Source organism: Engystomops pustulosus, chromosome 1, assembly GCF_040894005.1.
Source record: "Engystomops pustulosus chromosome 1, aEngPut4.maternal, whole genome shotgun sequence".
Lineage (NCBI taxonomy): Eukaryota > Metazoa > Chordata > Amphibia > Anura > Leptodactylidae > Engystomops > Engystomops pustulosus.
The window spans coordinates 250613557-250636963 of NC_092411.1; the positions used below are offsets into that span (position 1 = coordinate 250613557).

Sequence of the window (23407 nt, forward strand, 5' to 3'; positions counted from 1 at the left end):
ACGAGCAAGGCCCTCATTAGTATTGCTTTATCAGACACTGTTGCTCAGTAATGTCTTAGGCTACATTCACACTACAGTATGGGGGACGTATATACGGCCGACGTATATGCGGCCGATATACGTCCCCCATACACTCCTATGGGCTCACGGCCCTGTACGGGAGCGGTACGGTGCAGCACACGTGCGGCACCGTACCGCTCCGTAGCCTCCGGGAAAGATAGGACCTGTCCTATCTTTCCCCGTATTACGGCGCCGTGCGCCATTAGTTTCTATGGAGAGGGGCGGGGGTGAGCTGCGCTCACCTCCTCCTCCTCTCCCCGCGCTGCCGTGAGCCCGCCGTACTACGGTGCGGCGGGCTCACGGCAGTGTGAATTTAGCCTTAGTTTGTATTAGTGTTCCATGAGCTGTGAAATATGATGGTGCTATAAAAATAAAAATATATTGTTTATATCCATACATGACCAGAATGTATAACTTGCATGAATGGCTGTCATTACATATTGGGGCAATAACAGAGTTGACATTATAATTTATAATTATATAAACCTTCCAAAATAATTGGTGCGTTTGATAAAATGTAAATTTTATTTAAATTTTTGCTTATTTCAGGAGGGCAAATAGTGTGTGGTGTAAATCCCCAGAGAAAAAGATCCTACTTTGTTCCAGTAAAAAATGTCCAGCTTTGTGAAATGTGTCTATGCGTTCATTTGCGGACAATCCCACTATTCTCTTATTTGCTAAGATTGGCTCGCTCTAAACGAAGTTTTCAGAAATACACTCCAGGGCGCCTGCCACTAGATCTACAGACTGGTGTTTATAGTGCACTGAGAATTCAAGACACCCACCAGCTGTCATCACAGAGCAATCCTTCCCTTCATTAAAGGAGCCTTTCAAATCACAAAAGCTTTTATGTGGCCAAAACAGCAAATTAATACGTAAGCGGCACAACCACGTTTTAATAATTCAGTATTGTTTGCAGGCCATTATTCAGAGACGTGTTTTCATTTTGCAAATACAGCATGAGATGTTGTTGAAAGACAAAGTGATTGATATCTTGTGGGAAATGGCACATTCACAACTCATACCATTCACCCAAGCATCTACTTACCATGGTAGGTGCATCTATCCAGTTGACCTCCACAGTGTTAACATCCCTCACCACACAGGTCACCTCAAAGGGTTCCCCTGCTTTAACCACCAGGCTAGATTTTGTTAGGGAAACCCTTGGTCTTCTCTTATGAACTAAAAAAAACAAATATATAAAAAGAGTAAAAATACTGTAACATTCTGTTACCAAATATGTAAGAAAGTTAGAAAATGTATAAATAGCAGCATCTTCCAGGAAATAAAAAAGTTCACATTTGCGCAAAATATTTATTTTATTTCCTTATATCATAGGAACAGAGCGATAAAAGTTACAGCAGTGAGATCAATTACATGACAGATGGAAACAGCAGCACCCCTTTAATGTATAATGGGGTCCATCAAGTATACATTATAGTGTTCATCGTTCTACTGGAAGGCATGCTGCATTTCACTGTTCCAATATATTATTATATTATCTATGTAATATATATATATATATATTCTATATTACTATAAAACTATATTATATATATTTGTATACTTGCAACAGAGTATCCTAACATGGACGTGAACAGAGGTGTATATTGCAGGCAAAAAACTATGTACAGTTATATGGTGAAATCTACATGACCCCTCTCTATGGCACAGGAGTAACAAAGGGCACATTTCTAATTGTTTAAAACATTAGTTTCTCTTTGTGTTATTTAGTATAAAGGATCTGTGCCTAGAAGGAGAACTTAATCTTCATTTGCTTAATATAGGATGGATAGAGTACGCTATACTCCAGGGAAGAATGCAAGATCATTAGTAGCTGGGGTCACGTGTTAATGGATAAGACAGGGCTACAGCTGAAGCACAGCATCATGACTTCATTCTCTGAATGATAAGAAAAGTCATTTTGTAGGCGGCTTGGGAGACTATTACCCTATAAATGTCATATCATTGTAATAACAAAGAAATAAAGGTTTTCCAGTATTAAGAAAAGGATAAAACACCAAGTTCTATACACACACAAATATATATATATATACTCCAATGCTTTTTGAGTATCTCTAGAGCAGCTACCACATACAGTAGCTTGAAGAGAACCTGGAACCACATTTTTACATATACAGCTAGTGACAGTTTCCTATAGAGCCATGTGAACTATCTGACACCCTTCATTTAGCTAAAAATTGTTTCCCTTAAATCCACATAACTCTAATTTATCTTATATTCCTTGGCATCAGTGAAGGCTTGTTCTGGTTGGCCGGTACCTCCCATCTGTCATGTGACCAAGATAACATCATCACAGGTCCTTTAGCCTCATAACATTAGCAAACTGTACATCATGTATATATCTGATCACTTGAAATCACAACATCCTCCTTGGACTTCATCTCCTCCCCATCCTTCATGGAATTTTACTTCTTCTCCATCCTCCATGGAGGGTGCGGTGATTTCATATGGTCAGACACATAGATGAGGTAGATGTTGCAGATGTAATAAGACCTTATATGTCATCCTGGTAAGATTACTTAAGTGCCCAATGATTTAACAGAGCTCTCTCTCTCTCAATGTTTTATATAGCAGCATATATCACTTAGAGCTGTCAATCAGGAACAAGGAGGTGGGGCAATGCAAGTAAATTTTAATATGCATGACTCAATTAGTGTGAATGATGAGTTGCATTTAAGTTTACAAAGTGATTTTTTGTAACATTGAAGCAATGCAAAGGAACCCTTCAGGGATAAGGGCAATGCATTTCAAACATAGCTTTTAATGAAGTCATTATTTTGGGTGAGTTAATTGCCATGACAGGTTCAAGTCACCAACTTCAGTAGGTCCTATTTTTTCACAGATCTGGAAATCTGACCCAGTTTTAGGGAGATAAAAAAATGACTACCTTTGACTTATATCTATGAATAACTGTCAAAAACATATATAAAAGTAATACACCCTAAAAGCCACATTACAGATTAAAAAGGTCGTCAATTATGCACCATTTTGATCCCCAGTAATGTTTTGGAGCTCTCTAATGTAAGACTTTTGGTGTGACGCAGTACTACCTGGCTCTGCTCTCCTCCGCTTCAGCTCCATCAAGAAGCAAGACCAAGAGGAGAAAAAGGGCAGCAGGTTGGGTGGCACCCGGGTTGGACAGGGATGATTTCGGTCTCCATACTGTTCTAGTTTAATTGATTTTGCATCCTACAACTGTATGTATTTCTCATAGTATTCTGTACAGTTGGGTGGAATGTGTTATCAGTAAATTCAACCCTGATTTCCCAAAAATGTGTGTGAAGGGAAGGATTGGGCAGGCAAACACATTGCAAAAGTGGTTTGTATATATTAGAATATATCTTTTTATTACTCTCAAATCTTTAGCACAAGATAAAAAAATGTATATTTGAAAGATTTTCATAAGTCTAGCAGTGTCAACAGTGTAGCAACACCAATAAAGCAACACTCTTCGCTGGAAAACAAGCTTAAGCAAATACCTTTAAGTAAAATCTAGCAAAAAAAAGTCACATATGTAAACAGCAAAAAAAAAAGTCTGATATCAATGCATCAAAATAACTCACCTGGAGTCACCACCAATCTGAACTCATGGGTGGTCTTAACAGCTCCATTTTGATTCACTGAACACATATAGCAATCGCCAAAATTGGTCTGTACTTTTTTTATGGTAATGCCATTCTCAATATCATTTTCATAAACTAAGCCTTTAGGCAGGGGTGATCTGTCACATTTTGTGATGGAATAGTCTGTAACATCCGAGTCAGAGAGCAGACAGATGCCATAAATGTCTTCGCCTTCTTTCACATCGTAATATCCCGGCATGTCGAGGAATGGATTGCTTAAATCTGAAATAAAATGCAAGACGTTATAACAATTTTAAGCACTGTAAATCTTGGTTTCTGGTAATTTCATGTTTTACAAAAAGCAGATAGGGACAGGCCCATCTATGTGAGTTGTCTATAAAGAAACACAACTTTTCTTGTACTAGAAAGCTTGTAAAGTGATAAAATTATGTGTCTTGAAGGTTAACTTAACTTACAGTACAGTGCAGAGAACAGTGTGAACTTACCTTTAACAAAGAGGTAGAAGGCTTGGTTATCTGTAGGGGTGACGCCTTTATTCACACAGATATATTTTCCGGTATGCTTGCGTTCCGCTCTTGAGATTACGAGGTCAACTCCATCAACTGAATTTTGTATTTGAGAACGAGGAACAGACCTTGGCTTCTTACCATGTCCCAGTTTTTGGGTATACCATTCTACTGGGGCAGAATCTTTACAAGACACCCTGAATACACTTCCGGCATTCACAAGTTGCCGCCTTCCAGCAATAGATATCGTGGGAGATGTTTCTGCTGCAAAATGAAAAACAAATATTAAAATCACCAAATGCTGCTGGGGACAGAATTGCCATTTCATATATATATATATATATATATATATATATATATATATATATATATATATATATATATATTTTATACAAAAGGCTGATATGAACCCAAAAGTAAGATCATCTAGAAGTCGGAAAAATACGGTATATGAGGAAGGAAATTAAAGTGTATAGAAACATTTTATATATCATTTTTAGGATAAAATGTCTATGTACTTGAGAAATAACACATATTGTTTAAGCTGTCTTCAGCTCAGTCAGTAAGTTGAGGAAACGTATTTCCCTCATAGTCAGAACATGGAGTAAACAGAAGACCCTGCTTCCCAACTCTCTCAAATATAAAAAAAACATTATAGAGATGAATTATATGTTATCACTATGAATTATGCAGTGGACAATGGGCTGAAGCATGTTGTGAGTGTGCCTATGCTTTTCTTTCACTTGGCTCCTCTCTACTCCCCAGAGCCTTCTATAGATAGCAGTAATATGATAATTTAGTGGGCTAACAGCCTGTCTTTGAAAAGATAAGGGAGACTTATCATAGATGACAGAGTGTTTTGAAGGATTAGGAAGGGGAAGGACAAGAGCCATATAACAGGAGAAAGAAGCATTTTTCTGTGGTCAGATATATGTACAAAAGTTTCTTATAATGACTGTTCTACGAATGTAGGCGAAGATTATTGAAAAGTTCACAACGATTTAAGACCATATCAATAAGATTTACAGGGTAGACATTCAAGGCTTATTTTTCAATATGTTCTCTAGACACGGTTTCTTGTCTGATAATTGGAATAAATTTGTTGTGGATGGGCCAGAAACGGCAGCATATAGCAAGGCACAGACATGAAAATGCAGCCATAAAGGATTTTCCATGGATACTGTATTTTACATTTAGCGAGTTATGCAAACACTCTGGAGTCAAAGAGTCCATCTTGTCAATGGCAGCCATATAGCCTACTACCTAAAGTTCTCAAAAATTAGATGAAGTACATACAATAAGAATAATAACTGGTAGAAACAAAGAATGATAATTCACAGACTTTTTGTTGCTTTTCATCAGCTTCAGCTTTGACTGATAGCAGTTTACAGTAAAAATGTATGTTCAATGTTTACTCATATCCCTTATCTTTACATCCAAGCACAGATATGGCTTACATCTCTGATGGACAACACCACAAAACCAAAAAGCTGAAGACAGATTTATAGCGCTCTACCTTACCAGGAAACTAGCGTCTAGCATCTGTATGACTGTTTTCCTGTAGGGTACACGCCAAACACCAGAGCTGAATGTGTGAAGTTCTATGTAGAAACCCATAGGTAAGGTATTATAAACTGATAAAATCACTATGCATCAACAATCCATGATTGTAAGATTCACATCTAAGCTAACAATGGCCACATTTCTATATTGGAATAAAATCATAGATATGTTCATCACATAAGTTTAGGAAATAGTTCATCAAAATACTAATTAAACACTAAATCCAGGCCCTAATATCCATGTATGCCTAAAAGTCTTTGAATAAACTTCATCTTCCCTTCCATCTGGGGAACAACAGAACTAACATAAGAGTTGCCATAATTCTTTAAGGGCATCCAATGAAGTCAAAGGAAGTTCCAATAACCTTTGCCTGAAAGTGCGCAAAGAAAATAACCAAGGTGAAGCATCATTAGATCAACATCATGAAGATGGTCATCAGCTCTTCTCTTACATCCTCCCTGTTTACTGTTTTGACCTGTTTCCAAGATATTATAAGAAACAATAAAGCACTCTCCTAAAAAAAAGTTTACTAAAAGGCTAACTCAGAATATATGCCTTTCTTAAAGTCAATATATTGTAGGATAATTCCTGAGATGCTGTCACCAACAGGAGTTATCTACAATGAAGCTATAGCTCCAAAATCAAAACTAGGACCAAGATTTTGAGATGCCAACCTAACTTTGCATTAAAAATTGGTATTTTGAGGGATCGTATTCTCAAAGAAGATGACCAACGTATATAATTTCTGGTGGAACTAAAAACCTTTTAGAAAAACCTGGTCTGGATAGAAGAGGTACCACAAATGGAGGTCTGGTTTAAAGTCTTGTATTCATAATTATAACAATTTTTTTTATTCTATCATTTTAATTGCATGCTATACAATTTTACAATATACAGTTTACAAATTAACCAACTTCCTTTTTTAACTTCCATAATTCAACTCAAATTCAATAAAACACCATTGAAATGCTATGAAATAAAAACAGCAGTAACATATGTTACAATACAGTAGCAATAAAGATTAGTTCTCATTTTATTTAGAGCCCTAAACAGTTGGTCTGTCTCAATCTCGATTATCTCAATGGTTGTTAAATGTAGACCCGGTCCTAAAAATAATCATCTCTTATCAATAAAACACTGTTCCCACGAGTTGGCTCTCCTGGTGATTTATTAACCTTACACAGTAACCTCCCCATATTATGTTACGTTGTAAATACTTATACACTGAAAAACTAAACTATGTGGATTATCAAATTCGGAACACACGGATATAAGATATATACACACGGATATGCTGGTCAGGCTAGTGATATCTCTAAGTTCACATGTGACGGCTGCAGCAAAATTAGATCTTTTATATATTCACCATATACAGGCAGTCCCCGGGTTACATACAAGATCTGGGTCTAGGGTCTGTAGGTTTGTTCTTAAGTTGAATTTGTATGTAAGTTGAAACTGTATATTTTATCATTGTAATCCCAGCCAGTACTTTTTTGGTCTCTGTGACAATTGGATTTTTAAAAATGTTGTATTGTCATAAGAACCAGGAGTAACACTAAAGCTTCATTACAGACACCTGTGATAACTGTTACAGCTGATTATTGTAGCCTAGGACTAAAGTACAATAAATTACCAATATCCAGAGGTCCGTTTGTAACTAGGGGTCGTATGTAAGTCGAGTGTTCTTAAGTAGGGGACCGTCTGTAGTTGGTTCTATGAGGCGGCATTCCATAATTTTGATCTATAATGTATAATGTACTGTAACTATGCAGAAGATAATAATGCGGTAAACTACACCAAATAGAGAAAAAAACATCTCTGCCGGCCACTTGTTAACTTTACAATGATGAGAGTCATTCAGGATTTCCACACAATTTGCAATGCACTCAGAAAACCTGGAAAGACCTGAAATGCACAAACTGTTAGACTGGCCCACTGCCCACTCCTCAAACAGACAAACAATACAATAAGGGGGTGGCAGCCAGCGAGGAGGGATGTTACTAAAATTACAACAGGAAATGTATTTTCCTTTTAAAATTAATATATGTTCAGTTCCGGGACATTATAATAACACCAGGCGTCTGTTTCACTTAATTATAACCATAAAAACAAACAAGTTAAATAAATAAACATACCACATTGTGCTAATCCTTCCATGTGGCAGGTATGTACCAAGAACTATATAAGGAATGTACCAGGGACATTACAAATTAAACATTTTTTGTAAAGATTATGTGGCCCGTCTGAAGAATTGGAAAAAACCCCCCACAAAAATAGATGTCCTGCACCTGCGTCTCAGGTCCTGCACTAGGCACAATATCATGTTTCAGTTTTGTCTAGAGTGTTTCTTGAAGTACCGTGGCTAACTAGCAGCCATGTTTTTGCATTGAACCCCCTAAAGTACTATGATTAACTTTAGAGGGGGATAATGTTAGCAAACGTATAATATATATATATATGCTCTCTTCCAAAACCTTCATGACAAGTAAGTTATTAACATTAAGCAATACCACTACCAACCAGGTGTGGTGCTGTTTTTGGAAGAAAAACAGCAATGCTCTCCAAATCCTGTGCAACCCCTTTAACATCCAGCACCTGCTTTATGAATGTTACGGCATTCTGATAGTTTCATACAGAACTTTTGAATCCTTATTTTATTACTGTGTTGCACATTCAATAATCTATAATATGTATATATGTTATACGTTGTATAGATTCATGTCTTTACAACTTAAAGTGATAAAAGAAGCCAACATTGTGATGACGCATATACTCAAGCTATAATAAACAATAATCTTCAGAAACTGTATCTTAAATCCCATGACGAATAGTTTAAAAACACACACAAAACAGGAATGATGAAGAAATCGACCTTTTACGAACTGTAAAATTTGTCATAATTGAAAAAGTCACAGACTGGACAGGTGCCTTAATCCAGTAATAAATTCCCAGCCCTGCACAGTCTACATCTTGCTATTTAATATTATGTAATTCTATCCCAAGCGACAAGCCCTTCAATTTCACATTGAAAATTAGAACTTGTCGAATAGATAGGGACTGCCCACACATATGGGAAACTACTTATTTTACTTGTTTTTTTGTAATTCAAGGTGGGAGGTCAGAGATTATGTCCTGAGATCGTCTTAGGCACACATGCACTTAACATTATGCCTCTTTTGGGGGATATCTATAACTATACAAGTACAATATAAGTTGTCTGACAACACATACAGTATAGACCATTAAAGAGAACCCGTCATGCAGAATAACCCCCCCTAAACTAAATATATTTTCATAAACTGCCATTAGAGAGCATTGCCTCTATCCCTTCATTGTCCCTCTACATGCCTGTAAACCTAAGCAATGAGGTCCTAAAGCTGTATGCAAATGACCTGTGAAATGTCCAATGAAGCATTAGCATATTCAAGCTGTCCACTCTATTCATGAGTGGGAGGCACAGCCACACCCCCAGTGCATGACTGACAGCCTGTATAATGATGTGAGGCTGTATAATGATGTGCTTCCTGGTGCTGGTGGCCACGCCCCCTGCAGCCTGTGTGTGCATGTGTGTGTATATAGGAGAGATACAGCAGCTCCAGGCAGCCATGTTACAGCAGAACATGTCAGATACATGTGTAGCTGATGTCTGTGTACTAGGAGGATGCAGCATGTCAGCAGATGCAGGACACACACTAGCCATGCTTTACTATACATTACACACAGACATGAGCAGGGGGAGGAGAGGGGAGGGGTAACAGGGGTGACATCACTGCCTCTGACCATGTGACCAGCCTCATTTACATGATAAAAAATCGATGATTTTACACTGAATAATGTATGAAATAACTAGATAAAGATCTAGTGAAATAACTAGATGGGATCCTTGTGAGCTGCTCCAACAGGTAGAGGTGACAGGACTAGTGGCAGAGACCTGATGACAGGTGTCCTTTAAAGTAGAATGATGCTTATGCCCAGTGAAACTGCTATTTTTGAAAAAACTTTTAAAAGCTACTTCATTGATGGTTGGCTGTATAAAAGTATATATGGAGAATATTACCATTATATTACCACATCCTGGCAAGACTGTTGTCTAAATTGATTGTATTTTGTAATTGAAAAGCCCTGGATCAAGCATTACTCAACTTCATAGACCTAATTGACCAGTTTAACTATGTGCAGTGACAAAAGGAGTACATAAGTCACTGACCAAGTAGGTCCATAAGTCATCTCGTCCCCATATGACGATAATAGATTATAGTACACAATACATTATAGTTAGGAAGTCCTATATAGAACAGGAGCTACTAAGTGCCCCATGATTGATCTCACCATTAGCAGTGTACCTACTGATATACACTACATTACTGATTGTGAATAAAGTCTGTATTTTAGGAGATAAGCTGTCACATCCAAATCTACAAGGACCCTTATTGACATGTTGGATGAACCTTTCAATGTACATTCAAGTGCAGTCCATATGCATTTCCATCTGAACCTGAATTCCCACAAGAATTGTAATGAACAGCAATGTGATGGAACGCATCCCCATTTCGCATGAGTGTCATACCACCACCTCCGCTATTGACTGGAATTGTTGGATGCTGATAATTCCTAGTAAGATAACGATGACAGCAGATGGCAGATGGATAAATATTACTTCACCTTTTAAATGTACATACATGTAATGGGTGGGAAGGCCAAAAGACCATGCAGAATATTGAATTTCTTGTGATTGACAATCTTATGATCACATAGGCTTGGCTAAAAAAGTTGCTGCCAGAGAGCTCTAAAATCGAACACCCTTATCCTATATGAATCAGCTGACACTGGGGGCTGGTCAACCAATTGTGCCAAAATCAGCAGGTTTAGCGAACATTAATGTATATGGTCAACTTAAAAGTAGAATTTGTTAAAAATACACAGAGTAGCAGGTTAGCCAACAGGGGATTTCTGACACCCACCACACAGCATTTACTCCTTATGTGGCTCCAGCATAAAATCTGAGTTTTCCCAGTTTGAAATTACAGATAACAGAGAAAATTAAATCCAGGAACATATTCTAATGGATCAGGGAGGCTTCTACTGTAATCTTGTCACAATCTTGTGACTCTGTACCGCTGCTCAGTATAAATAGGTGACACGTTTGCCAGCAATCATGTGATAAGTAGGCATTGTTAATGAGCAAACAACAGGCGTCGTGTTTATTTGGTGCACTTGGAACACAGGTGGGAACTACACTTGTAACCGTTCTCATTGTAAAGTATTCACAAATTCGATGTACTCAACTGCCTAAGGACAGTCCAGGCAAAGGAACACGGGAATGAAGAATTGATGAAGGGACCACAACTGACCAAAATTTCTGACTTGTCAAACATTTTAAAAAGGGCCGATTTGCACTTTGAATGTAGAATATATTTATCTATAGGTCATATAGGAGCACTTGTATAGGTTGACTGTACTTTGACATTAGCATTACTTCTCAAATAATAGCATAACTGTTTACTTAAAGCTGACACAAGATCACAAGTTTCCTTTCCGTAGATAATCCAATGTTAATGGTAATCAGGCCCCAGTAAAGACTTCTTTTGTTCTTATGTGAGTGCTTCTTTCATAAACCTTTATAAAGAATTCCATTTCAATCAATTTATATGATGTGTAGAAAGCTCCTTGTATCATGGGCATGGAAAACAAGCTCTGTTCTGTCAACCGCTGTGGACAAGACTTAGATTCTTTTCCGTGCGTGATAATCTACCAGCTCAATATGTACGTGTCATGGGATGAAGGTAACAAACATTGCATGTGTCTTAGAGTTGGGACAAAACATATTTTCATCTATTCTTAGAAAATGTCATCTTATATACTGGTTTTGCTATAAGTAGAATACAAGTGAAGCTTCACTTTTTTCTATTTTATGGTTATTGCACATTTCCAAGGTGGCTGATCCATAAAGGCAGAAAAAGCTTTGTTGGTTTTAACACACCTTAAAATCTTATTCTCACATTTTACTGCTCTTTGAAGGCAACAAACCCTGACTATTTAATCCTAAGAGCACCTCCTCAGTGTTTAGTTTTTTTGTAGTATGTCTGAAATTCTTCCTTCACAGGAGACAAAGATGCACAATCAATACTTACAATAAGCAAGGAAATTACAATAAACAAGCATTTGGTAGACATTCCGAAGACAAAAGTGTTATATATATTGTAAATACTATATGGTATATTGCAGTAAATAAAAGAAGGAAAGATTCCAATTCTGTTACATTCACTAATGAGTAATTGTAGCTAGTGTTGCTATTGAGCTATCTGTCTAGCAACAGAAGAACAGGCAGCAAGTGACAATGCTGACACGCCACGATCTCCTAAGGTTGAAATGATGACCAGCTCGTTGACTATGCAGACTCACCGTGACCTGCTGAATACAAGTGCAGCCGCCTACTAGGCTGAAGATGTGTTTTAAGGTCAAGATGGAAATGATGTACAGCTGGTTACATAGTTTATACGGTTAAAAAAATTTACATGTCCATCAAGTTCACAATAGGGAGGGATTGGATGAGGAAGGGATTTAGGGGAAACAATTCCATATCACATAACCATCAATGTTATTTAGGTGTAAAAAGGATTTAGACCCTTCTTGAAGCTCTCTGCTGCCCCTACTGTGACCAGCGCCTGAGGAAGGCTATTGCACAGATTGACAGTTCTCACAGTAAAAAAGCCCTGTCGCCTCTGGTGATTAAACCTTGTTTTGTCCAGATGGAGACAGTGTCTATTTGCCTTTTGATTTGATTTAACCTGGAACAACTTGTCCAGGTTAAACACAATATTTTTTATATGGACAATTCATATATTTATATAAAATTAATCATGTCCCCTCTTAGTCTTCTCTTTTCCAGACTATACCATGCGTCGATGATCTGCTGAATACTAGTTTAGTCTCTACCATACAGAAGATGTGCCATCTGGCCATGATCTCCTGATTACCAGTGCAGCTTCCTACTACACTAAATATGTGTTTATAAGGTTGAAATGTTGGCATGCTGTTTGCATCTTTTAAGCAACATAAAAAATGCAACAATACAGGCAAAGGGAAACAAGTGCAAACAGAGTGTTGTGTTCATCATTGTCAGAAGTCATCACCCTTAGGATGCAAACGTAGTTTTTGTCTGTGTGCCATTGATTTAACAGATAGAACACAGATAAATTAATTGCATTGGGCTTACACACAGGCCAGTGGTTTTAACAGTCCCATTTTAATACAATTTTGCCTTCCATTTGATAACTGAAGCCTATGCATTGGGAAATTTCCTGGAATATTTCCCCTGTTAAAATAGTTGTCCAACCATGTATATTTTTCCAAACAACCAGTGACTTTAGTATTTTCTCTTCTGATTCCAGAAAACTCCATTGCAAATCAGTTAATTAAAATAAATAAATAAAATGATGCCGGAAATGTTTTTAGTGGCGGGGACACAATGTCCTATAACATTTCTTTATTTGTCTTATTAATGTAAAGGCATTACCAATTACTGATATCATTAGGCGTAATATCTCCAATGAAAGCATCACAATTGAAATGACATTTTTTGGTTCCTAAAATGACTGAAAATAGGGATGGTAATAAGCCAACGCTCCTTATGATTGAACCGACTGAAAGACATTTCCCTCCTAATGTAGACAAGTGCTACTTTAGTAGTAAGAGAGGACTGTTCATCAAGGATGTTATGAATTCTTTGTTTCCTCTTGTCTTTTTTCTATAAAATAAAGTCGGGTGGAAATGACTCAAATTCCTGAAATCTGCCATGAAGGCAAATGGAAAAATTCAAGGTGTAAATATAATGATATCAAATGTAACAGCTGTGGTTTGTGGGCAACATTGGTTTTCTGTTGACTTCTCTAATGCTTACAGTAAAATAAACCATTGTTTTCAATGCTTCACCTTGTTTTCTTTAAAAGTTTTCCCATTTTAAACCTTAAAATGAAAATTAGCCATCCACCTCAATGGTATTATGAACATTTTCAGCATTCATAATATTTTAGTGGACTGAAATCCATCTTGCGGTCCACATTGCACCCTATGGTTGTTCAGCAATTATCCAGCTTGACTCCATCAACCAGACCACATTTTTGTTTTCAAAATGTGTCTGAGAATTATTAACAATATTTTGGATGTTTACAAATTGGCTCCCAAATGGAGACTGGAAAATTATAAGGTTGGGTGTCTATAACACAGTCGTATACTCACCCAGGCTGTACCTGGGCATAGTATATGGAGCTCCTCGCCCATCATCTTTCCATAGGTAGCCAAGCACAATGCCAGAGACTCCCCTCTAGGGGCTGGGATGCAAACACAAATTGTGTGGCCACATAATGGGCCCCTCATATGGTCGTGTTCATGGGGCCTTACACTGGTTTGGTCCAGGCTAATTCTGAAAATCTATAGAGCAATGGGAACAGAATACCATCTCTACAGCATGGGAAGATGAATGCCCTGATTATCCACATGGACAAGCTCCACTCTGCTCTGGTAGCCCACATAAAAACTTTCCCTTACGTTATATGGAAATCTATTATCTTTACTTTTTTCATTCAGTTTCTGAAAGTCTATTAATAGGGCAAACCAAAATCATAGAAACCGTATAGCTTCAAATAAAAAGTGTTAGGAGGTTGATTTGAGGCCACACAGGTTTTGGCAACGCTTACTCCAGTCCAGCTTATGAATACACTAATATATGTCGTAACTAATACAAGACTGGCAAAGTTTTAAATCTTAACCTGTTGGATATTTTTGTATAATAGGGAGGAGATTATAAAGAGACTATAAATGTCAATCCCAAAAAATATAAAATCTTACAAATAATTCTTCGAAAGTGAAGGCATACTTAGAGGCCAAGAAGGTGGTAAAACACTTTGCTGGCGCAGTTAGCAAATGAATTGATTTCATGCTTTTTGTTGGCCATGTAAGTTTAGCCAAATGTGTTACCATTTACCATCAATAACAAATTTACAATTGCTTTCCTTGTAAAGTGTGCCGACCCAGTGCTTTTGGATAGAAAGCGGCTACATGTTGGCCCCACAACAACCGTAACGTGTGCCATCAAATTATATTTTATAAACCGGAATAGTCTTCACAGGCCAATATGATGGCATTACTAAGTTCACAATTCTGGAGCCCTGACAAGGCAGACATGTAAATAGATCTGGTCATGTAGACATTACAGACAACGAGAGGATTTCAAGGCCCAATTAACATTTACTGTCCACTTAACTCTCTCTTCATTGCATAGCAAGATGCTTAGTGGTTTCAGGTCGAGGCCAGCTCCCCTAAAGTCAAATTATGTCATTAAACCAGTGCTCAATTACTACCCATAATAGCATCCGAGAGGCCTCGTGTAGAAGTAGTCATAAAAATAAAACTGCATCACGTTTATGACCAAAAGGTAATCATTCTTACACTAAATGAGGGTCATGATTTCAGAAACACTGGCAAAGTAAAAGCAGTCATTTACGCTGCATGTGATTATAAGTAAGCTGGAAATCAAGCCTCTTGTCTCACATGCTGTCAAAACACAGCCGGAAATATATACCTGTTGTGTTCTGTTAAAAAAAGCAGAAATCATGTAATCAAGGACTATACAGAAATTATGGGAAATGTAAATAATCGGCATGTGAGGAAAAAGCAAAGGGAACTGAGTCCCTGGCACACCTGCCTGGTGTTGGTATTACGGTGTGTATAATGAAACTAATGATTGTTCAGAGATGGAAATTGCGGAATTTTTCTGAACTAAGTTATAAGTCCTTCCATCAGAACCAGATTAAATGACTGGATATAAAAACACAAAGTCATTATATTACACCAGAAAGAAACTTGTAGGAAAAACTCCTGATATAATTCTAATATACATACTAGGTATAATAATATCTTGGTGATAGGATTACACAGTGGTTTACACATACTGTATTATACCTTTACAGTTAATGTCAAATATCAGGGAGAAAATGGAATCCCAATTGTCCCCATCTAGTGTACAATTTTACGCCAAACCTTGCCTGGTGTAAAATTGTGCCATGACCGGCAATTACCTGTGAACTTTAAGTCATGATAATTCATAGGCTATAGTGAGTGCGCAGCTGTGCCCCCCCCCTCGTCCCGCCCATTGCCCACTTGCTAGCAGTTTGCTAGTAATTCCCATTATTTCAGGGTTCGCACCCCAGAAAACTAGCGTACAAGCCCTACTAAATATCCCCCAAAAGGCTTTTTGGAATATGTTATCTGGCAGATTAAAAACTAGGGCAATATGTTATTATCCTCATTCTGGTCCTATTATTTAGCAGAATGACGGAAACCTCCGACACAAATGTGAACATAGTCTTGTCTCCATTTTGTCATCTTGCAGACAAAAGATGCAATAGGAAATTTTACACTATACCTGCATCATGAACAACGGGTCAGTCGTTCTTTGCATACAAGAAGATGAATAAGAACTTGAATTAGGTGCAAAAATGAGTGAATGTCCCAAGAGGATCCTCACAATATTCAGTGACTGAGAAAGGAAAGGATAGGGGGTCTCTAAGTATATTATCCTTTTAAGAAATCATCTTTTAATCAGGATCAAACATGATAAACCAGGTGTACCTATGTATCCAGGCACTGTGACTGTGGTAATCATCTTATATTTGTTATCCATGGCCTCCTTCCTTTTAAAAGTCCCTCCATGCTGTAGCTTCACAGGCTGTTACACTGTGCAGGACCAGCAGGGAGAAGGAGGGGGTAAGTGCGAGACAGTGTAACAGCCCGTGAAGCTACCACATTGATGGGCTCTGGTAACACCCTCTAGAGCCTCTCTGTCTCATTAGCATAATTGTAAAAGTTGATTTGGCCAAGGAGGCCATGGATAATGAATATAAAAAGATTACCACAGTCACGGTACATGGGTCTACGAGTAAGTGCCCTTGGTCTGGTTTTGATGGTAGATTTCCTGTAATCCTGGTGGTTCTCGACTTAAGTACACCGACTTACAGACGACCCCTAGTTACATATGGACCTCTTTACCCACTGTCACCTCTGGTGAAGCTCTCTGGATGCTTTACTTTAGTCCCAGACTGCAATGATCAGCTGTAAGGTGTCTGTAATGAAGCTAATTCATAATCCTTCTTCCAACGACAGCACAAAATTAGCAAAATCCAATTGTCACTGGGACAAAAAATGAATTTGTCTGGAGCTACAACTGTAAAATATACAGTTCCGACTTAAATACAAATTCAACTTAAGAGCCTATCTTGTACATAACCGAACTGTTGTATTAAGGTTATTTGGTTGGATGCATCCAAAATTATTCCAGTGATTTAGATCTGGTTGGGGCTTACATTTGAATACTAAAAGTGTCAATGGGGGTCATTTACTAAGGGCCGAATCGCATTTTTTCGTCGGGTTGGCCAAAAATTACCGATTTGCACCGAATTGCCCCGGGTTTTTGGTGCATGTGATCGGATTGTGGCGCATCGGTGCCGGCATACACGCGACGGTAATCGGGGGGCGTGGCCGTAATAAACCTGGCGGAAAAAACACCGTATTTAGAAAATGTGTTGCTCGACACGCACTTACCTGTACCCAGCATAGATTGGGGAACTCCAGTTAACTCCGACGGATGCAGCGCAGCAGCGACACCTGGTGGACATCGGGCGCACTACCTTAGTGAATCGCCGGAAGACCTGATCAGCTGCCGCTGGATCGCGAATGGACCGGGTAAGTAAATCTGCCCCATTATTTGATTTTGAAAGCCAAAATCAGAAGTGAAACCTACATAGAGAAAAGTTACAATGGAAAGAACTTGATCTCTTCCAGTGCTTATAACCCTCTCCTGGATTTTGCTTACAAATACTGAACAATTACAGATTTCTATTAAGAAGCACAATAGTGAACAAACGTGAGCCAGATTTTCGAATTTACAGTATAAAGTACCTATTTATAGTAAAAAGCTTTCATAATTTGTTTCCCCGTGAAAGCACCTACTCGTGATTAGGGTTCCCCACAGTCAAATGAGATCAGTGAAGAGTTCTCTAATGTCTTGAGCAGAAACAAGCTGTCATTATAGGTATTAAAGTGTTTTTCTGGACTGTATATCAGCATATGGGGGGCTATAAATGTTACAATCGCCTCCCCTGGTGCTGTCCCACGGTCCTGCAAGTCACTGCCATGACAGGCTGGCACTTTTTTTCCCAACTACTTTCGCACACCTGATTCACATGATGTTGTATCAGGCGTGTAAACAAACGGGGCCATGGTTGCGATGGGCCATGGAGTACCGGAGGAGGCGAGTATAAGATTTTTATTGTTTTTGTAGCCCCCCCATGTGCTGATATGCATTTTTGTAAAGCCCGGACAATCCCTTTAAAGGGAGTGCTGATCACAGGAACCCATTGCATACCCCCAACATGTGTGCACAGGGCAGATAACAATTGGCTGTGTAAACCACGGCCACTATTATAACAGATGATCTTTAACCCCACTCCCAGGATCTCGAGCCTTTAGACTTGCTGAATTCTGCAGATTTTCACTAAAGCAAATATTTTAATGAAAATATTTTCAACTCCTTTACAAACACACATTTTGCACACATCGCTCTCATACTGTGTTTACTTTGTTGCAATCAGTTCCTAAAGTGTGATCCTCTCTAGAAATCTACATACCAGATTTTGGAAGGGCAAATAAAGGTGTATCATATAACAGGGAAGGTCTCTTCAGGACGACTTTATAAACCAATAATGACAACAAAAATTACTTTGGAAAGTCATCTAATGAGGATATGATGGTCATTTACAGAGCAATCTTGTTCTGCAGACGTATAGGAGGGTCATTGTTACCAAGCGATTGCTCCCATGAGTGCCCTATACAGCAATGCCTCTAATACATGGCATGACGGGTAGCATTTACTAATCATACCATCAGTGATATGAAATTTATCAATGCGCAATAATGATAGAAATTGTTATAAAATGTTGTTAATGTTCTGTAATTTCATTTACTCTACAGTTGCCACTGAATTTTTATGGAGTAAACTTGGCTATACTCTTTAGGTAGCTGTCAACGAACCCTGTTTAGTTAACCACTATCCAAAAACACATGAAATAGTCTCCTAAAGAGGCAAATTAAAACTACAATCTAACCTACTCTAAGAATCTTCCAAACCCACCTACTAAACAATTGGTCTGCCATATGTTGCTCCCCCTCGCCGGTGATATTGGACATGATGGAAGATGTAGTTCTAGAAGAGAACTCTAGGATGCAGGTCATGACTACATACGTCCTCCATACTTACTAGACCACAGCTGGCTCTATGTCAACTTCTCACTTTGTAGTTGAGTCATTGTAGGACTGTCATGTGGTTCCTGTTTACATCTTCTAACCTATTACACACAATAAAAGCTTATGGGGAATCTAAAATATATTCGTTTTCAGGTGTGTACTGACAGCATACTACCTAAATGATTACAAGGTATGCGAATTTTAGGTACAGAGATTGCTTGTAAATTCCACTCCATATTTGTCTTTCAGATGATTGTAACATGCAAACATGCCTTCCCCTTTGAAGCTTCCATTAGTTGACCCCCTATGTAGGTTATAACCTGCATTTTATGCCTTTATTAACCTGAGGCCTATAATAAAAAATGCGAAATGTTCAAATATACAGACAGAGAAGCATGTAGTCTGGTGGGCAGCTCTGCAGATGTGTAGTTACTGAAGTTACAGAACATACATGGTGAGAAATGGTATCCTTCGATTTTCATTTCATGAAATAATCATATTATTTGTAATAATAATAAGATATATGATGAATCCCAGACAACAGTTAGCCGAGGTGCTTAGACACTTGCTTGTAGGGTGTTTTCAACCTGCACACTAGTTTACTTTTTGGACGGCTGCTGGCCTTTGTTTCAACAGCTATCACGTATCCCTATGTATTTTGATAGGCTCACACAAATGACCGTAGTTTGTAAACAATGCAAAACACGTGGTCCTAGTTCCCAATTGCAAGAATTTCCCTGTAAAAGCATCTGTGATCGGGAGAAACTTCTCGCAGATGTGCTTGAACTATGTTTCTAAACAATTCAAGAGCAGCGTGCGAACGAAGCCTCAATGTCTATGGTAAGGTCCCATTAAGAGTAAATATAATTGGCCTCTGGAATGGACTAAAGGTTACTATATACTTTAGATCGGAGGCTTGTTCAAACAATAGCTACTTCTGCTACCCCTCAATTCACATGCACACTCAGGGTGAGAAACCAGACAACTCTCATGGTAACCCATCACCCCAGAGAATAACAAGAATGGACATTTTTGAAGGGGTTGCACAGGATAAGAATGAGGCTGCTTTTTCCATAAACAGTGACACACCTGTCCACAGGTGGTGTTTGGTATTGCAGCTCCATTTGTATTTTTATGAAGTCACCTGCAATAACATAGACAGGAGCGGTGTTTCTAAACCAAAGCAGCCATATTTTTCTCACACTAGTTTTAGAGTAGATACACACGAACAAGATGAGTCTTGGACCTGAGAACCAGATATTTTCTACCGTTTTTCAAAGCCAACTTAAAGGCTCATAAAGCCTGCAGCATATTCTCTGCCTATGGTTTAGCCACATCGGTACATATAGCACTAATCAGTAAATTCAGAACTATTCTACAGCGAATATGACATATTGCAATTCAACAATGACTTGTAACCTCTGCCAACCATATTGTAGTAGTAGTAGATACATCCCAGAAGGTTTCTACATCCAGGTTAAAAAAAAAAAGATACCTTTCAAAAAACACTTTTCCAAGCTAAGCAGAAAGCCAATACATGTGTATAGTGATTTTATGTAACAACATGGGGTAAATAGCCTAATCCCTGCGCTACTATTACTTGCCGCATCCTAAATTACATACGTGTTTTCTTTACAGACCACTAATCCAGAAATGCTCAAGAGATCTCTAGCAACGAGTGATCCAAAAATAAAACCAAAGTGTACACATTTTATAAGAGCTCCTAGCCTATGCTAACTTGTATCACAGAGGCTCCTTGAGCTATGGAAGCTCTTTTAGAAACGGAGAAGTATGGGCTCAAGGCAGGTCTATTGTAAAAGGTCATTACCTAAGCAGGTAAGGGGCAATTTGTGTTGTTGTCCAAGTCTCTTATCTCCGGTCTGGTCACCGTAACAACATAAGGAAGGTAGTCATTTTCTAGCACCTTGCACATGTCTAAGGTTTCACAAAGTTTTCATTCACTTCCAAGGCAACCGTTCAAGAGGTACAAAACAGACACAAGATGACCAATGCACCAGCTGTGCACACATTCCAGGACTTGTATGATAACACATTCACCCTTTTCTTCAGGTCCAGGACAAACTTATACCTGAATGACCTGAACGTTCAAGCCTCAGCAACACTCTATGGATGAACCGGTGTCACCATGTCAAGTGACAAGAGCTCGTCTCAGCTGATCAATGAATAATGAACGGCACACGATTGCTAATTCATTGACTGTAGGTTGAGTGACATTTGGGTATTAGTATATGATATTGCAGACACACAATGGATAGTCGTTATAAAATGCAAATTTCTACTTGGCAGATATATACACAGCTTCGTCATACTATGTTTAATCATGGCACTTGTAAACTGTGCACAAAAGCAATATGCCCCCTGGCACCAGGAGAGCAGAGTTTACACACAACCATAACTATGTTCCAATAAGTCAAACACAGATATTTTACTACAATGGGAATTACTTTTTTTTTGCAGCATGAAGCTAAACTATGATCCACAGTCAATGTGCTCCTTTTTTTGTATCTTTTTTACTTTTTTCAAATTTCTACAGCAGCTTTAGCCTTACACAAGTCACTGCCACATCTTTCATCCCAGAGCTAGTTACAACCTTTTTTTTTTTTTTCGAAACTGATACATATAGAAAGATATCTTGTGCCACGTTTTAAAGTGATATTGATATAGTGAAGAAAATGACATTGCCCTTTCTGTATACGCTTTTTCTGTTCACATCAGGTTTTATAAGGAACTTAGCAAGCTAGTGCCATCAACATTATCAGAAAGCCTGACCAAAACACCAGCTCCTGAAACGTGAGCAGAGCCTAGGAAAAATATATGATGGCGAAGTACCATTGCCTACAAACAACTTCCTTGTACAAGTGCTGTCCCAGTCTGAATAGTCTGTTACACAATGTGTCTGTGACATATTGATAGTGTCTTGTGTTATGCCTATGTCGGATGTTTTTCCCAGTCTTATCCAAGAAAATCGCAGCATGCACTATTCTGCACCGTGCGGAAATCTTGCCCACGAAGGGTGCACAAAAAAAAACTATGCAAGTAACATCAGTTTTTCACGTAATTGTTTCAAGAAAGGGGCATGTGAGCATCGGAAGTGAAAATTTGAAGCAACTTGGATGATTCTTGGACTGCGAAAATGGATAGTTGTACAGCACTAGGACTGAAATCAGACCAAGCGCAGATCAAAATCTGACTTTTTAAATGAACAATACTGTATAATTTTCTTGGAAAACTAGTCTTCCAAGTGCTGCAGCAAATTTGGAAATATTTATGGTATCAAAGACAATCTGATCATTACTGATCTTTAATAGTTTAAGCTTCACTCCAGCAATAAGTTACCTACATCACAAACTATGAACGCTTTTATATAAAGGATTCCAAGTATTAAATCACTACTCAACCCAAGAGCATCTTCAAGTGAACCCGGAGTGGAACTACAAACACCAAATCTCCTACTGAGGGCATTCTGCACCTTGAAGAGCCACAGGTACATTACAATATGTCATCATAGTAGCAAAAGTAGGTTAATAATTACATGCAGACACAAACAAAAGGTCTAGATAAGGTGATCAATGCAGAAGTTTAACCCTCTCATTGCCAGGAGGATGAGACACTTTTCAAGCACAACTTTATCTAGCAAACCACTTCAATGTAACCAGCATCAATGCGATCTCTAGTTAGCACTTTTGCTTATGAGCACCAAGGGTAAATAAAGTTTGCAGAAAGTTACAGGAGCAGAGGATGCACACATTGCAATGTCTACACAGCATCAGCGACACTTGTAAAGTCTTTTGCACTAGATATTAGATGAAAACAACATCAGCATGCCTGCAATACTTATCACATCCAAATAGTAGTGACATGCAAAATCTGCAGCAGATCCCCGGCTGACCTGTGTGATAGGTGACCAGCAGCAGCAAGCAGAGCACATCCCAGCCCATGATGAGGGAGGCAGCCTCGGACCTCCGCCACTGACTCTACTCCTCTGCGTCTTCTAGGTTTATCCTCTAGCAGCACTTACTACAAGTGACCTCCTCACCAGGAGCCGCAAGGTAGTCAGTGCGAGAGTCCCCGCCCCGACCCCAGTGCACGGCTCCGCCCACCCCCAGCGCTGAGAGCACAGTGAGCTGAGCCTGGAGAAGGAGCGCTGTGTGCCTACACCAGGCTTCTAGTATGGAGAGAGAGCAAACAGAGAGAACATTCACATTACACTCTAATACCCTATTAACTTGTGTAATCCTACGTTCATAGGTCATGATTTGGACTTGATTTGAATGGTTCAACTAGAATTTGGAAAAAAAAAAACTTTGTCATATCCCTAGCGCACATTTTAAATATTCTTTTTCGGTCAGC

The 23407-nt window shown here is 38.6% G+C and overlaps 1 protein-coding gene across 2 annotated transcripts in view; it reads right to left on the bottom strand.

Annotated features, from left to right (window-relative positions):
- KIT (KIT proto-oncogene, receptor tyrosine kinase) overlaps positions 1-23101 on the bottom strand; it is a 40308-nt gene extending 17207 nt beyond the window's left edge. For both annotated transcript variants that reach the window (XM_072124250.1, XM_072124240.1), the window contains exons 1-4: positions 22947-23101; positions 4154-4438; positions 3648-3929; positions 1109-1242 (exon numbers count right to left, since the gene is read on the bottom strand). In XM_072124250.1, coding sequence (XP_071980351.1) covers positions 1109-1242; positions 3648-3929; positions 4154-4438; positions 22947-22995 — 750 coding nt within the window. In that variant the 5' untranslated portion in view covers positions 22996-23101. The remainder of the gene's footprint in view (positions 1-1108; positions 1243-3647; positions 3930-4153; positions 4439-22946) is intronic.
- Between the last annotated feature and the right edge of the window lie 306 nt (positions 23102-23407).